General features: G+C 35.7%; 2 protein-coding genes and 1 pseudogene across 5 annotated transcripts in view; 1 reads left to right on the plus strand and 2 right to left on the minus strand.

Moving 5' to 3' along the window:
* Positions 1–384: 384 nt before the first annotated feature.
* LOC111335607 (epithelial sodium channel subunit alpha) lies at positions 385–12,057 on the minus strand. 3 transcript variants are annotated; one of them, XM_022941562.2, is made up of 13 exons: positions 11,936–12,057; positions 10,975–11,280; positions 9,630–9,765; positions 9,242–9,530; positions 8,813–8,946; positions 8,059–8,222; positions 3,829–3,939; positions 3,253–3,367; positions 2,894–2,972; positions 2,512–2,569; positions 1,796–1,875; positions 1,527–1,602; positions 385–1,333 (listed from the first exon to the last, which is right to left on the minus strand). In XM_022941562.2, the coding sequence occupies exons 2-13, from the start codon at positions 11,233–11,235 to the stop codon at positions 1,175–1,177; spliced, it is 1,662 nt and encodes a 553-aa protein (XP_022797297.1). In that variant the 5' UTR covers positions 11,236–11,280; positions 11,936–12,057; the 3' UTR covers positions 385–1,174. The 3 variants fall into 3 exon arrangements, with proteins under 3 accessions (XP_022797297.1, XP_088582316.1, XP_088582315.1); XM_088726190.1 differs by having other exon boundaries at positions 10,975–11,253; positions 11,936–12,030; XM_088726189.1 differs by lacking the exon at positions 11,936–12,057 and having other exon boundaries at positions 10,975–11,909.
* Positions 4,494–6,143, plus strand: LOC148727487 (uncharacterized; annotated as a pseudogene).
* Positions 12,058–14,273: 2,216 nt separating the features above from the next.
* LOC111335605 (epithelial sodium channel subunit alpha-like) overlaps positions 14,274–17,927 on the minus strand; it is a 9,246-nt gene continuing 5,592 nt past the window's right edge. For both annotated transcript variants that reach the window (XM_088726187.1, XM_088726188.1), the window contains exons 7-13: positions 17,923–17,927; positions 17,489–17,597; positions 16,934–17,012; positions 15,123–15,180; positions 14,944–15,014; positions 14,680–14,755; positions 14,274–14,429 (exon numbers count right to left, since the gene is read on the minus strand). The exon at positions 17,923–17,927 is cut by the window's right edge and continues 106 nt beyond it. In XM_088726187.1, coding sequence (XP_088582313.1) covers positions 14,274–14,429; positions 14,680–14,755; positions 14,944–15,014; positions 15,123–15,180; positions 16,934–17,012; positions 17,489–17,597; positions 17,923–17,927 — 554 coding nt within the window. The remainder of the gene's footprint in view (positions 14,430–14,679; positions 14,756–14,943; positions 15,015–15,122; positions 15,181–16,933; positions 17,013–17,488; positions 17,598–17,922) is intronic.

A 17,927-nucleotide genomic window follows, 5' to 3' on the forward strand; every position in this document is an offset into this window, starting at 1 on the left:
CTTCTTCGAAATGCCCAATCACTAATGTTGAAAATCAGTCAATCTTATGGACGTAAACGTAATTAGTCAACCTCATCGCCGAGAAAGGACAGGTTGAATGCAGTTCAAATCTCGTTGTCCACATCGGAAGTGACGACATCGGGAGACAATCTAAAATACTTTATTATTGCTCCCGAGAAATGTGTTCGTAAGGCCCAAATGGTATACGTATTTGGAGGACTCTGTATTAGCTTTGTTGAGTTATTTAACACTATTATCCACCGAAGTGAAAGCGAATGGTGGTGGTACAAGTAAGGATATTTAAATAACGAGCTGCGAAGCAGCTCGTTAAATATCATAACCGGTTTCACCGATACTGGGATGAATAATTATTGTATATACCACTCAGAAACCAAAACAAATAGTTTATTTTTGTCAATATACCAAAATTGGTCAGAAATTAAACTGTTGACATGCCGCTTTGTCTCTTTGGCTGCTCAGAGGGGAATGGCATTTGCTAATCACCTCCGAACCAACCAATCAGCGAGGCCATAAAGCACTATTCAACCTATCTGATCCAATTACTAAAGTCCATCATACAATTATACATTAAACAATTCTGAAAGATTATATAAGAGCTTTATAGTTTCCTTGATGGTGTTAGTTACAAGCGTGCTTTTGCAGCTAGAAAGGAAAAGCAAAACTGCTTTTCTTTATGATTTTCCCTACAGTGAAAGTCCGTTGAAACTACGGTTAAATGACAAAGTTTACAAAAGCTGGATAACACATGTTACTTCTTCGCCTTTGTTTTTTTTTTTTTTGCTTCAATGTTTTATATTGGGGTTATTTGAAATGCAGTTGGTTTAAATTGGGAGAGAAAGTGACCAAAGAATAATCGTTAAACTGATTACGTCTTATTTGCCATGGTAATAGGCGCGACTTGACATGAAAATCGAGCGAACATTGCATCTACTGATACAAAACTTCCTTAAGAAAGAGTCTGAAATTATTTCTTTTTTTCGGTATCTTTCTTTGAGTGCTAAAAGTGAAATCGACGTTTTTTGTTTACAATCTACAATGTTGATACTTTCCCTGTTATTATAGTTACTAAACTGAGCTTCGGAGAGAGAAGGAACACCCATTCATTATACTCGATGTTTGTTCTTATTGTTTTGGTCATTCTAATATTCTGCCGCTATTGCCGTATTTCTACTCTGCTTCCTTTCGCAGTGACCCGTTTAAAAACGGTCTGCCCCAAGAGCAGCACCAGCTCCAGAACTTCGCAGCAAGTTAGTACCGAAATGCCAATCCAAAGACCAAGTTGACCTCCAATGTCGGCAATCAAGTTGATTCCCTATTAGGAATAATAAGAAAATGATGGCAACATTAATAATAATGTTCATTAGCTGATAAAATATTTGATACCATCATATAACCTTACAAAGACAGAACTTTAAGACTCACTAGTGATAATTGGTTCTGATAAACGTTTAGGATAATATGGCATCATGATCATTACGATTTATTTTCCAGATGTAAAAAATTACCTTATAACTCAGGTGCTCTTGAACTTCCTGGAAATTAAGTCTCTCGTAAAACACTTTCACTTGAAGGAAGTTTCGACTGTGAAATTGAATTACACGAGAAATGAATATTAATTCAAATGCATCCATAAAGTGTGTGCAGGAAACATACTGCATAGAAAGAAAAAAACAATAGACAAGGACTACTCCTTGAAATTATGTGAAAATCATGACTATTTTGAGTTCTACTATTCATTAATTCAAGTTCGTAAAAAGGTTTACCGTCTACTTACTTCAGGAACTCAGGACCTTCTTTCTCCTGGTTTTTAGCTGCTGCATTTTTTCTTTTGATGACGCGATTGTACAACACCTCCTGGTGAAGATTATGAAAATTCATTGTGGCTTTTTTTGAAGTAGCACAGTGAAAATGAGATTGAAATCAAATTTCACTATCATGGAGTGCAAGTATATAGTATTGGCACTTTGTTGGTAAAGCAAAATAAGTACATACTTTAACCTATCATTATAGATACAAGAGCAAAAAGATGAGGCTTTTACTGATTACGGTATTCTGTGTTTTGTTGGCACCACGATGGAGTTATGTGGCACTTCGAACTTTAGTTTCTTTTCAACTTTGTTCATCTTTGTTATTGTTGTCTCTTTTATATTGTATTTGGCTTTTGTTTGCTGTTGGAAAGTTGCCGTGATTTGTTTGCCTATTGTTTGGTTACGTCTTGTTCTTTTTTTATTTCTTGCTATCGCTCTTTCTCTTGTAATGTATGGTACCAGATCTTGTTATAATACGAACGTATTCATATCTAGTATCACTTTTGCCATCTTTGACGGATAGTCTTGGACATCATGCAAGAAAAAAGGAGATACAACATATAGTCGGCTTTATTCACCCTTTTTTCAATTCATCTCTGATACAAGGAAAGAAGTTCGAAATATTTTGATAAAAGCATTATTTTCACGAAATACAAGGAAAAAATAAATTAAAAAATCCCACCTGAAATCCCTCAGAAGGCCACTCTGCCATGGACATGGAAGTTTTATATATCAGTTCACTAGAATTTGATAAGACAGTAAAAATAAATGATAACAGATGGTCGTTACTCTAGAGTTAATCTCTCATCGCACTTATTAAGAGATGCCTGTTTTATGTTTTAGGTCTAGAAACAAAAAATAATCAATGACCTAGTTGCCAAACTGTTGAAGCCCGTTTCATTGGATGCATCGTTCCTATTTTAAGAGTGTCTCTTGAACTACATTTACGTTGTTTGAATAAAAAAGTTATCATGCCAGCATCTAATCCAAGAAGTTATGTATACAATATTATAGTTATTTATTGTCTTTTTAAGAATTGGGATAATAAATTCTATGTATTTTACCTGCAAGGGACAGGACAGTCTTTATCGCAATGAAGACCTTCCTCGTTGAACTGAGATGTTAATTCCTCATAGCAAGTCGCTAACACATAAAATGCAGTGAAATGAGTTGAAAGAGAGTAATTGAGACGTGATTTTCATCATTGAACGACAAAAGGAAGTCATTGAATGACGATATGGATCGTGGAGTTGCCCTACAGCTCAAAGAGACATGTAGGAGGTTTCTACTTTCTTAGTGGTACCGCTTAAAATTTGCACAGCTGATAACCAGCTAAGGAAATTATGACAAAAGATGAGAAGGAAAGGTAAAAAAAAAAAAAACAAAAAACATCGAAAATCAATTAAAAAAATTCAACCCTAACCTGTATCAGGTTTCTTGACTGTGTTGCAAATGTGACGATCCTCGACAGGAAATCGAGCATCAGCACATCCACACTTTTTGATTTGGGCTATCGCCAGACAGGATCGCATGCAAGACTGCAAATACATAACGATTTAGAGTATCGGAAGCCATCTCCGAATGAGATTAGATTTTAACATTGCTAAGCTAGTCCTGACAGGTAAGAAAGATGAAATGGTTTATCCAAGCGATTAAAGGTTGTCTCGAGCTTTTTTTATAGGGACGATGCAGTTTAATGAATTCAGAAAGGAAAGTATGCTAAACCATGTATAGCGCTGCCAAGAGCAACAAGGTATCGCACAAACCAACCTTCAGATTTCGGAGTTTGTGTTTGTAGTTTTGGAGTTTTCTTCGTTCAAATTATAAAACAAAATCACCTCAGTTTTTCTTAACTTCATATGGGCTACCCTCCCACTTTTGCCTTATTTGGTTATTGTTTTTTGACTTCAAGTGATGGAAAGGGGGTTTCGTTTCTGACATCATCAAATACAAGAGAACAGTAGCAAATTACCTTAGGCCTAAAATTGTTAACTCTTACCTCCCTTGAATAAAATGATCCATACTTCACTTTATAAAGATCATTTTTTTGCTCGCTGTTGGAATGTTTGCAGCTACCATTGTTAAAAGGATCCACCCTTATCACAACCTCCTAAAAATAAACCAGATAATTATGCAATTTAAAACTCGACGATGATGGATCTCCCCCTCTTGTGGCCATGATATTGTGGACTATCACAGAAAGAATATATATTCAACAAAAGGAAACAAACGAATAACATTTTATAAGAAGATGAAAACTGTAACACGTGAAGTCTACACTCTACCACTGAATCAATTCTGTAACAGATATTATAAAAGAAACTCATTGTTCGTTCGTCAGCCAAACTGGTGAAATGAACCAAACACGGCCGAATCAAGAGAAGAGGGTAGTAAAATGTTATGATAAGTACAGATACATCGACAGCAGTTCTTTAGATCTGGTTTAAAAAAAGCCATGGCAAGATCTTTATTAACGAATCATTGACAAGTTATCGCAAGAGGCTATTTGGTCGCATAACGGAGTACAAGAGACAAAACAATTTGAAATATCTGTGGACAAGCAACGGTAAAATTATGTTGAAAGCAAATGATACGTCCCCCACACAAGCCTTTGTGACACATGAAGAATTTGAGGATTATCTCGAACAGATAAGCAATCATTGAATGATCTTATACCCTTACACTATTCACTACAGGAATTCACTACAGGAATTTCCCTTTTATGATCTTGATGACAGAGAATTTACCTTTGCGATTGATAATTGGACTGGACAATTTGATGAGTTCATGAAATTTGATCTCTATAATCTCTTACCTAATCATGATAAAAATGATGAAGCTGACCCTGACTCTATATTTAACAATCCACAGTCTGAGCACTATAGTGTGTCAAAACTGAATAATCTATCCAATACTACCCAGAGTAAAGGTCTTTTCCTTTTCCATTGCAATATAAGAGGTTTAACAAAAAATCTGACCCTGTTAAATAACATGTTATATTCCTTGGACTCAAGACCGGGTGTAATGGCTATAACAGAAACTTAATTGAGTTCCAATTCTATCACTAATCTTGATATACAAAAATTATAATTTTTTCCATACTGATTCCCCTACACCTGCAGGAGGTGCAGCTATTTATGTTAACAAAGCTCTCAATGCCATTCCAATGCCTGATTTGCAAATAGATCTACCATTAGTCGAATCCTTTTGGGTTGAAATTGACCCCAGCAACAATAGAAAGCACATTATGATCAGCTGTATCTACAAACACCCGACAGCAAATGTGGAAGAATTTACGCTTAAATTTGATGAATTTTAAACAAACTTAACCCAAACAAATATGATATTTATATAATGGGAGATATGAACATTGACCTTCTTAAGTATTATTTTTATCAGCAAACAGAGAGCTACCTTGGTTTGATCTACTCTTTTAATCTTTTACCAGTAATAACTAAACCTACTAGAATCACTAGTCATACAGAAACATTGAGAGATCACATTTATACCAACAATATTAATAGATTGACCTCTGGGGCTGTCACAGTTGATATCTCAGACCATTTGCCAGTCTTTTGTTTGGTTGACACACCTCTCAAAATGCATAATAGACAAAATATGTATATTAGAGTTTACAGTTAATTTAACACAGAGTCATATCTCCATGACATTCATACAATTGACTGGAATGTGATTGCTGAACAATGCAATGATTTACATGGAGTAACAGCTCGCACTATCGATGTAACTGAATTGACTGTTGAAAAACATGCACCAAAAAAAACTGTCTAGCAATCAACAAAGGCTATTAAAAAACCCTGGTTGACAAGAGGAATCATTAAATCAATCAAATCTAAGCACGCTATGTACAAAACCCATTTCTTATCTAGTGATCCAGCCAAAATAGCTGAATTTAAGAAATATTCAAATAAGCTTAACCAAATTAAGAATATTAGTAAGAAAACATATTTCTGCAGGCATTTTGAGATGTGTAAAAATAATCTAAAAGCTACTTGGAAACTTATCGGCACACTGATAAACAGAAAGACAAAAAGCCAGACTACTCCCCTGAAAATAGTTAGGAATAACATGATTTATACCAGATTTATGATTTATAGCAGATCAGTTTAATAAACAATTTATTAATGTAGGCCCAATCTTGGCTAGTAAAATTTACAAAAGTAATGGCAATCCTACACAATATATCTCGTCATCACCCATCAACAGTTTTGTTTTGGAAAATGTCATAGAAGCTCAGGTTTATAACTTGTTCAAAAACCTCGATACAAACAAATCATCAATTGGCATTCCTAAAAAACTTATAAAAATAGCTGCTGAGCCATTATCTGTTCCATTTACGCAAATTCATAATCAATCGATCGAAATTGGTATAGTTGCAAATATATTAAAAGTTTCACAGGTTACTCCAGTTTACAAAAATGGTGATGCGGCTGACCCAGCCAACTATAGGCCTATTTCAACTCTCTCACCTTTTAGTAAAGTTTTAGAAAAGCTAATTTAATATAGTCAACTATACAATTTTCTTGAAAAATATGGTATTTTGTATAAGTATCAGTTTTGATTTAGGAAGGGCTACTCAACTGAGCAAGCTATCTTAGAAATTACTGACTCACTTAAGAAGGCTATGGATAAAAACTTGGTTACCTGTGGTCTTGTTCTTGACTTTTCAAAGGCATTTGACACAATTAACCATGATATTCTGTTATCGAAACTTTATAGCTACGGTATACGTGGTGGTCCTCTCAGATTGTTTGAAAGTTACTTGTACAATCGAAATCAGGTTGTCAAAATCGGGGACACTATATCTAGTAGTCAGACCATTATTTGTGGTACACCTCAAGGGTCAACTTTGGGACCATTCTTATTTTTGCTCTATATTAATAACTTACCAAACTGTTCCAGCAAACTATGCTTCCGAATCTTTGCTGATGACACTAATATGTTCTATGTAAGTAATAATCTGCGTAACTTAGAGTCTGTCATGAACGAAGAATTTAAGTTAGTAGGTAAGTACTGTGCTACAAACAAATTATCTATAAACTTTTCAAAGACAAATTACATCCTAGTCTCATCCTCAAGATTAAGTGGAAGTAGCAAAGCCAAATAAAATACCTGGGTGTCTATATTGATCAACACTTACACTGGAGACCTCAGATTAAACATATTAAGAATAAATTAGCAAAAAATATCGGAATTATTACTAAATTGAGACACTATATAAATCTGCATACTCTGAAACAATTGTATTACTCTTTCATCTATCCCTATTTGACCTATGCTATCACTAGTTGGGGAAGTGCTTGCAAAACTAGACTAAATAAAATCAGAACTAAGCAAAATAAATGCATTCGTTCAATTTTTTTTTGCACACAGTGGAGAGAATGCTACGCCTTATTATAATTTATTGGATATCCTAACAATTGATAATATTTTCAAACTAAAAGTAGGACTCTTTGCACATAAAATTATCAACAATCCAACAGGCATCCCAGCAATTTTTTCTGGAACTCTACCTCTGGCTTCTGACTTCCATGGCCATTACACTAGATTTGTTTCTAACCTTAACTTCCGTAGGCCTCTAATACATAATAATTACGGAGCTTCTACTTTTACTTTCATTGCATCGAAAATATGGGAGACTATTCCACTGCATCTAAAAAAAATTATGTTATTATCGCTTCTCCAAACAATCCAAGCTATATCTGCTAACTTCGCAATCTGCTTCTTAGAATGCATTGATTTAGTTTACTTTAGTTTCTTTGTTCTTAGTCTTTGTTCTTTTGATTCATTATTAAAAAAAATTAATTCTCCTTCCTTTAACTTAATAAAATTTTTATTTATTTATTTACCTATTTACTCACTTCTCTATTCTCTTTGTTTATAATATTAATTGTGTATAAATACCTTGGTTAGTGTAAATATAGAATTAAAGTAAAGTAAGTCTTGTGTAAATGTTAAGATACACCAGTTAATCATACGTGTCAGTGGCCAACTCGAAAGCTATGCTACTTTGGTCACTATGCACATTTTACTTTTGATTATTGATGTAATTTACTGTTTCTTATATACTCTGACTTTTATAATCTGTAGTAACCTCTTGAAATAGGGCGAATAAAGAGGGTTTCTTCCCATTTTCCATGTCAAAAGAGAGTACAAAACAAGTGATAATAGTATAAATCTACAATGATAAGGAAAAATATGTTCTTACCCTTCGAACTCCAATGGTAGTAGAAAAACCCGGCACCAGGTCGACTCCTTCCTCATCTGGGAAAGGCATCTCCCCTTGTGGGTGGATCACTATTCTAGCTCCAGCAGCTTGACTTATCTCTGGCACGTACTCATTTGACTCAATGTTAAGGTTCAATTTGAGCCCTGAAAGGAAAAAGGTGAAAAGCAACTTTGATTAAAGCCAGTGTTTTACATCGGCAGTGCAAATTGAAAGTTAATCAGAGTGGTTCTACACATTATGGTCAATATGATCAACGCTCTCTTTGATTTACAGAGCTAACTTTATTTGGCACACAACACTGTGAGTGCATCCATGATTTCGTAAATAATTTAATTGCGAATTATATGGCGAGTTATCCTACTGTTTAATCAGTTTTTTCCTTGGGGAATTAATTAGCAGACTTTCTTAAGAAATTTGTAAGGTGTTGAGAGACTATTTTGGGCCTGTATTGCAACAACTCACAACTTCGGACGCATACGCGCGTTTGCTCGTCCTCAGGCAACATCCCTTGCCAGCCAAGAAAATAAATAGGCACAAATGGGGCCTTGGACTTCCCCTCCAATCTAATGTCCAATCAAACTTTTGCATATTTCATAGCAAAGATGGCACATTATTCTAGGTCTTTTATTCCACAGGCTTCAAAAGTCTGGGGGTGATCCGGCAGTCTGCATGCTAAGCCAGCCGGCTGGTAGTTGAATTCGAATATGAAAATTCGTTATTTAATGTTTCTCACCTCCATATGGACCTGTATTGTGTGTTTCTAGAATTGTCTGGTTGTTGTGGTCATCATCCACTCCACCATTAAATGTGTAGCAATTACCGTAACGATAGTCCCAAAACCGATTCCAGTATTTTGAGTAGTTTTCCCTGTAAGTTAGAAATCAAGAAATAGCGCCAGCGTTGCCTTCACTAATAACGTGTCCTAAGTAACAAGATAGAAACGAAAAGAAGATGATAGTGAAGAAGAAGAAAAAGAAGAACAAGAAAGGGAACGATAAAAACAAATAAGTAAGATAATATATATCTTTGCCATTATGTGAAAAAACAAAACAAAACAATAAAAAAGCGAGGAGAAATATAAAAAGAGTGGAAAATTCTCACCTAATTCCCATTCCCACCCCCACTTCCTTGCAGCTACGTTCGGATATTGACTAATGATTACCTGCAGTCAATTCCTCTGAAGTTACAATCATACACGAAATCCTCATACTTGTGACCCATTTTGTGTAAGGTAGTCTGATTTTCTAATGCCAAAAATGAGAGTAGCAAGTCCTCAAATAGATAGTCGACAATGAACTGTTCCTCCGGGGTATAGTGTTCCGTTGTGTCGTTGTTTGTTGGAGACGGGTCTCCATCTCCAGACCCAGAAGCACTCACGGGGGGATCAAGGCCATCATCTGTTGTTGGTAGGACCGTAGTTTCGCTGGTTGGCCTGACGGTACTATCTGAGTCTGGTGTGTGAAGATTATGCAAACAATGTCTTGATCTTTTGAAAGTTTATTTCAAAAGCTCTCAAAAGCTTTCACAACCTCAAAAGAAAAGCTGCTCACCTTTTGAGGCAACGTTTTTCTGTTCCTCCATCCTTTCGTCGATTTCCTGATAAATTTCATCAAAATAACGTTTCGATATTTCGCTTTCCTTTATTGGGTTTTGGTTGCAAATAGTGACGGCTGGAAAAATGGAATGCTATAAATAAAAAAAGACAATAATAAAACGAAACAAACCAGAACAGGCAAACAAGTAAGTAAGCAAAAACAAACAAACAAGCAAACGAACAAACTAGACAGAAAAAAAAAACAGTGGATGGTTAATAGTAAATGAAAGGATGAACGAGCCAAACCAACCGTCAATGAATTTAATTATTTTGTTATAGCGTATTATATGGTGGCCCATAGGGGACATGACACATTTTTTTTATCCCGCGATAAATGATAGATTATCGCGCGATAAATGGAAATTATCGCGCGATAAATGGAAATTATCGCGCGATAAATGAAAAATTATCGCGCGATAACTGAAGATTATCGCACGATAAATGCAAATTATCGCGCAATAAATGGAAATTATCGCGCGATAATTTTTATTATTATCGCGCGATAATATTTATTATTATCGCGCGATAATATTTATTATAATCGCGCGATAATATTTATTATCGCGCGATAATTTATCACTTATCTCGCGATAAATGGAAATTATCGCGCGATAATTTTTATTATTATTGCGCGATAATTTTATTATCGCGCGATAATATTTATTATTATCGCGCGATAATTTATCACTTATCTCGTGATAAATGGAAACTTGTCAGGTCACGTAATCGGCTGTCATGCATGTTGTTTCCGTAGACGACAATGACTGCCACAGTTGAGAAGCTATGTTTTGAGGTCGATAGTTCGTTTTATTCATGTAAAAAGATCATTTAGCAGTACGTTGCAATACTACGACACATAGCTCTTTGAATCAGTATAGTAAACCTTGATTTTGCGAAGTCCGAGCCCGTGGAAATTTTGTATTATTTATTTATATTTTGTGATAACTTTTTGATGATTGCATGACTTACACTGTCACGGCTGTGTTACACTAAAACCTTGAAATAAACTTTCATCAGTTTGCTCATCTTCCAGTCTATACTATATGCCCTCTAAATTTCTTTGTCATTGATAATGTCCATTTATCGCGCGATAATCTCCATTTATCGCGCGATAATCTATCATTTATCGCGCGATAAAAAAAATGTGTCATGTCCCCTATGGGCCACCGTAGTATTATTTCATGAAAATTAAAAAAATCAAAACAAAACAAACTGATGAACAAAAAACAAAACAAAACAAAAGTTTAAAAACAGCATCATCAATGAAATTACCTGGAATGATAAAATTTTCAAATACTCACAGCGGTATGTTTCACCTTCACCACAGTAGCAACAGGACGACTCAGCCATAATGTAAACAAACCATGCGTTTGGAATATAAACATGGCAAATGCTCCAAGTATGAAAACAGTCCATATAAAACGGCTAAACAGTGTCTTTGCTTCTGCCAGTCGCCCAACTCCATGCGTTGTTGTATAGCCACAAAAATTCTTGACTAGCTCTTTCGGCGATTGATTGTCTTCGCCGACTTTCTTAACGTTATATTCAGTTGCAGCTGCCATTACCTCTAAGAGGTGTCCCTTGAAAGAAATTGAAAACAGGAAGCCCTACGAAAATTTTATATGAGGGAGCTGTGATTCTGTTTCGCCTCTCAACTATTGGTGTATTTCATAAATATCATTTCGCTTTTATCATAGACATGTCGAAATGCTGAGGTCTGAAAATAACGATATATCATTTGCTACATGTATATCCCCTTTACGTGATAACACAGTCATTCATTCCCCATAATCATAACAGGTCACTTTCAAAAAATCGAGTATGCTCCTATGCTTGACTTCTCTCGACGCTAGGAATAGAAAAATGCTAAGAATGAGCTTAAGCACTACATGCAGTATTCATTCTTGGCTCATAGTCTTTTTTGATAAAGGCTTTTGGGGCATGGCACCGAATAGAAATCTTTGTTCATCTCGCATTTGACCAGAAACCTATGTTCTGATCATATCTAAGTACCTTTGATAAATTAACGCCTTCGGAATTTTTAAAATGTGTTCTATATTCACCCAAGAGATATTTCAGACGTTGTAAACGAGATGTTGCATAACATTCTTTATTAAAACAGCGAAGGCAGCAAAATATACAATTACCTTTTCATACTGTACACGCTTACAATTTCATGATCTATAGTATACGATGTCAAGTTCATTATCACGATGGTTACTTTGTAAATGTTGAAAAAACCCTGAAAATATTAATACATACCAGTAATTCGTGGTTTCCGCTCTCTTAATAAGTTCAAACACTGTTTCAGAAATGACTTTGTCACCTGGTCCTGTCTCAAAGTTTTCCAAGTGACGATGGCAACGTCTTTTTGGTGTGTTTGTAGAAAAAGGACCAATTAGCGGGCTTTTTGAGCATAAGTGATGACTTTGACAAAATCATAAATGGAGCTGACTCCATCGACTGTTGGGATTGAAAATTCTGCAATTGAATCTAACTGATTAATTTACAAAATAGATACTAATTTTCTATGATAGTGAAAGATTGTTTCATTGATATGCGTTGCGCAACATTTTTATAACTTTCGTTATTTATCAGAGCAGCAGTCATTTAATGTAATGATCTACTATAACTGACAATTTAGCGAAAAAAGACAAACAGGGGAATGCACTTCTTAATAAAATAAACTGGGTTAGCGAAATTTCGCTCATTAAAAGGACAAAAAATACTGGCATGTGTTTGTGGGTTGTACATACACCAAAGACAAAGAACACAAAAACAAACGATGGCAGATGCTTAGTGCCTGTTTCCTCGACTGGAGTTGAGTTATGTACAGAATGAAATAAACGAGATCAAAAGGTAGCCAATCGGCCTTTGAAAGATTTTAACGGTCAATATTAAGTTTCAAAGAATTTCGTAACTTCACTTTTAGGCGTTCAATTTGGGTAAAATGTTGACCAAAAGGAAAAAAACCAAATGATGAAATAAGATGCAAAACAAAACATAATGCCTCATCACTTAATGTTATTAGGAAAATTCCTCAAAACAGAGCCTGATGATTAATCGAAAAGTCAAACTGTGTAGTTTTATTAACTCAACCATCAGAGAGAACTCAACCAGGTCTTTTTCTTTAAAAAAAAAAATGTCATAGCCAGTATCCTTCATAGAATTTCTTGAAATCTAATTTTTTTAGCAAATAAAGTTGAAAATAAGAAATCCTTGGCGTTGATTATTTACCATATTTTCAGTTTACTTTTTGTTTCGAAAGATACTCCTGTCAGGACTATGGGTAACATCTGACAGTACGTATTTTTTTCTAGATATTAGTGCGAGGAAAATAGTTTCATTTACGTCTTAAGCTTCATTTAAGTTGAAAAAAAAATCTTCAAAGTTGCCTCAAATTGACCCGCGAAAATAATGACTGAAATATTAATGACCTGAAGGACAACCTGCCGCTTAGTAATTTTGTTGACAGTGGGTGGTTGCATCTTGCAATTGCCCTCCTTGGTTTCGGAAGTTTTCAGACAGTCAATAAACCCTAAGGAGTAATTATGATAAAGAAAATTCGAACATAATACAAGTGATTTAGTTGAGACAGAACGACATTTTACAAGAGGTGATTTCAGTCTCTCTTACAGTCAAATACCTTGTGATATGAGCAAACGATATCTAGCTGTGGATTATATAGTATAAAAAAGCGACTTTTTAGCACTTATCTGTGTATATATCAGGTTGATCTTTATTAATTTCATTTTGAAACACTGGCAATTTCTTGAAGTCCGATTGGTTCTCAACAGTGCATGCATTTTTTTTCACAAATCGCACTCATGTTTCGCACTAATTTCGCCCCAGTCTTTTCATTGTTTTGACATTTTCAAAAACGCGTCGATTGCAAATCTTATAGTCTTCTCAATAGCCCAAAGGCAATATTTACATGACCCGCACTCAAGTTATTACATGAATTCAGTTTTCTTGCTCTCCTGAAACAAGTGTTGGGTTAGGAGTCCTATGTAGCGAATTTCGTCAGTGGGGAGATCCTAGATACGTTTTATCCCTTCTTCGATGTATATATTTTTTTGCATAATTAATATACATATTCTAAAATGCTACAATATTCTATAATTAATATACATATTCTAAAATGCTACATATTCTAAAACTAAGATACCTTATTTATGACCCACGTTGTGCCCTTTTATTATTTTTATCCTTTACATGATAATTGATTATCATCCTTATAATTAACATTGTTATCATTATTCTTATCAAGCGAGCAACTCTTTTTTCCATTTATTATCACATTTTAAAGCATTGTAACATGAGAGGCTTCGAGAAAGCGCTGCGTTTGAATAATTCGAAAATTTAATAATTGACAGAACAATATATATTAATATTATGAGGATGTACAAACACTCAACAGGATCAACAATTAGATACGGTCTTTTTCTCCATTTTCAAGCAATGTAAATGAGAAGGCAGCTTCTACACACGTAATTATCCTATTGATTATGTATTGGCTAAATGTTCAATTCCTGACCAAATTGAGATAAGGCACTGGGAATAGTTTTTTTTCCTATCATTATTAAGTTCCATTTTTCGGTTAAGGTTGAATGTGAATAAGTTTTCGTCGTCTCATGCGCCCAATCACGGTTTGTGTTAATATTATTACCAATTCCAAAAACTCGCAGCACGTAAGCACTGATATACCAATCCAAAGGCCCAGCTGACCTCCTATATCAGCGACGAGATTGACACCCTGGAGAAAAAAAAATAGAAAGGCGAATGATTTTCAAACATCAAAGGCTTAATCGAGATTCCGTCGTTTTTCCTAAGTCAGTAATGAATAACAGTCATGTTGCTTACCGAAGGCTATTCAAATAAAGCGGGGTAAACAGACAAAAAAAAAATTGAACCTAATTTTAAGAAAGTGCATTTAAGAAATGCATAAGGAAGAGGCACAATAACATACAAAGAAGTAATCATTCCTAACTTGTAAAGTAACATACCTTATAGCTGATTCTTTCGGAGACCTTTTGGTAATTTAGTTGCTCGTAGTATATCTTCACTTGCGCAAAGTTTTCACTGAATGGAATAACAAATGGATCAATAAATTTTATTGATGACTAAGTTTACTAATAAATAAATGAATAGAAAATAACAGAATGATGCTGCAGATTAATTGCTCGACTTTCGGATTTTGGTTTTCATTTACTTAAGTGACTTATGTAAATATTTATATGAATTTGTTGTTCTAAGAAATACCTACTCACTTAAGATTAAATCCATTGTACAACTCTTTATATATGGTGGTCTTTTCCTTCACGCGGGACTCAAGTATTGCCTGAAAGTAAAAAAAGGCAGTATATAGTATCTTGGGAAAAATTAGTAATAAATTCGAAACTTCAAAATTTACATTACGTAAGAGCAGCGAAATAAGAAACGTAGATACCTCGTAGTAATAGGCAGGATATTGCGCCATTGAAAGGGTGGCCATGAACTGAATCTCACTAGTGAAAAAATGACGATTAAGAGGTTAATACTTTCCTTAGGCTGACATTGCAATGCACCATACAAAACCTGAGACAACACGACACTGCCCGACATGACATGAAGTGACATGAAAATGTATGGCAGAGTATTACATGACAATAGGGAGTTTAAGCAAATCACTACGGCTGGCGCTGCTACGGCTACCGGAAGTAAAATTGTCCAGAAACGAGTCATTGTGCATGTCAGTGGTTCCCATCCAGCCGTAGCGGGAAATCCTTCTACGCGAGTGGGAAGGTTTCGGCGTAGTCTGTGGTACGTGAACTTACCTCGCTTCTTTCTTCGCTTTATACATTCTCCTGAGCAATTTTAACTATTGAAATACACTTAACATCTTTAAAAATAGCTTATCGGGAATATTTATCAAGCTTGCTGTCCCTTGCCGAGTGAATCTTCCTTTATTTTTGCCGCCGGGTTTGTCGAAGGATCGAAGCAGTGTGCACATGGATAACGCAGCGAACGCAAAGTGAAATGAGTAGGTAGAAAGTCTAACTTTTCCTGTTCAAACCTCAAAGACTACTTGAAATTCAAATAGCTGAAGCCGAGGAATGACGAGGGTTATGAGGGACCGTGTAGAAACTTTGCTTTGGTGTTTATAAGCTCCAAACTGGCAATTTTACAACACGTAAGCTTAAATATTTTAATTTACTCATTCACTGTGCACAGGATCGCTTACGATTTTTTTTCCAAACGTTGGAATCCCTGGTCCCTTTCAACGAAGTCATTTTGAGTTTTTACACGTGCAATAAACTACCGCGAAGACGCTTAATTTATTGGTTTTACACTTCTCAGCCGTACTAGGTTTGTAGTTCGCGTTGCTTAAAGTTGAATTTTGGCGGGCTACGGCGACGTACTCTCCCCATGCCTCGTCAACCACGATAGCCGTAGCAGCGCCAGCCGCAGTGATTTGCTTAAACTCCCTAATGCATGGCATGGTACGGAATAACAATGCATGTTGTAATGTATTGCGTTACGTAGCGTCACATAACGTTACCACTGTAAGGAACTTTCTATTACTCAATCGTGTCGTAAATCTGCTCTCCTTAGTTAAAGCAAAATAATTGATACGAGGGTTGTGCGGTAAATATCTTGTTTACTGAATAAAATACGGTTGAATTAGAGGATTGAGAGTGATCACTTGACTCATGGTACTCTACACATAGCATGGTATGATCTGACACGACACGACAGAACAGACAGAAATGACACTGTGCGATGAGACACGAATCGGTCCGTTTGGACTCAAAATGAAACCAGTGACATGAAATGCCACTGTGTGTAGAAATATTTGTCGAGATGTTTATTTCTCTACCAAATAAACCTGATTTCCATCAAGTTACATCCATTCCGAAAGATGATGCGCTTTACAATGTGAAACTTAAATTGAAACAAAGGCTGATAGTTTCTAAAGAAACTGTTTGGGGCTGCGTCGGTGGGGGTAACGAAATAATTTGGATATATCAACAAAGTTGAAATGGTAAATTGGCCACCGTAACGATTACAAAAGCTGACGTTTCGAGCGTTAGCCCTTCGTCGGAGCGAAAGGACTCCGACGAAGGGCTAACGCTCGAAACGTCAGCTTTTGTAATCGTTACGGTGGCCAATTTACCATTTCAACTTTGTTGATATATCCAAATTATTAAATTGAAACATACCCACCACAACTGAAGTTTACTTTCTCCGCTTTTATTCGTTTGAGCTTATCAAATTTACCTGCATGGCGTGGGACAGTTTTTCTCGCAGTTAAGTTCCCCAGTCACCAACTTGAGTTGTATCTTTTCTAGACATTTGGCTGAAAACGCAAACATGTCATAAGTCGTCTATGCAAAAAAAAAAAAACTATTTTACCAACTCAACCCTTGCTAGTTGAATAACTTGGATATATCAACAAAGTTGAAGTGGTAAATTGGCCACCGTAACGATTACAAAAGCTGACGTTTCGAGCGTTAGCCCTTCGTCGGAGCGAATAGAGAAATTGTGGGTTGTGTGTGCTTTTAAAGGCAGAGAATGGAGCTACGTGATTGGTGGGAATGTGGCAACGAGAAAGACAAGAATAAATCAGTGGAATGAAAAGCGTTCGTTGATCCCTGTGGGATTTAGATTGCCGGTTTGAAAGATGAGCTTTTTTTCAAGATTTTTACGGCTTTCCGTGCTACCTAAGTGTAAGGAAAGACCGCAGATTGCCATATTTTGCTTAGAATGATTAGGTACATTAAGATGTCTAGCGACTGGTTAATTGAATAACATGATTTCATCCACTTCCTTTACCTGTTGTTGAGTTCTTTAAGTTACAAATATCTGAATGGGATGGAAATTGGCCACTAGCACATCCACATTCTTCAACTTGTTTCTCAGCCTGGCAAGAATCTAAACAAGCCTTTGAAAAGAAAAGGAAATTGAGACAACTAGCTAACTGGTCTGGGTTTCGTAAATGTTTATTTCCAAAACCACTCTATACTTTTGAGCAGTAAGTTACAGCTTTCGATTTGACAATGTTTATGGGTTTACACGCAGATAAATTATTTCACAGAACCACCGCCTAGTATCAAGAATTTAAAAATCATTGAATAAGGCTTAAGCTAACAATTGGTCAACTGATCAAATGATCGACCAGGTAAGTCATCAGTTCTTAGCACATACAGCTGTAGCTCGTTGAAACAAAGCGAATTCAACAAAAATTCGAAAGACAAGGACCACAATACCTGTC

This window comes from Stylophora pistillata, chromosome 7 (genome assembly GCF_964205215.1).
Source record: "Stylophora pistillata chromosome 7, jaStyPist1.2, whole genome shotgun sequence".
Taxonomy (NCBI): domain Eukaryota; kingdom Metazoa; phylum Cnidaria; class Anthozoa; order Scleractinia; family Pocilloporidae; genus Stylophora; species Stylophora pistillata.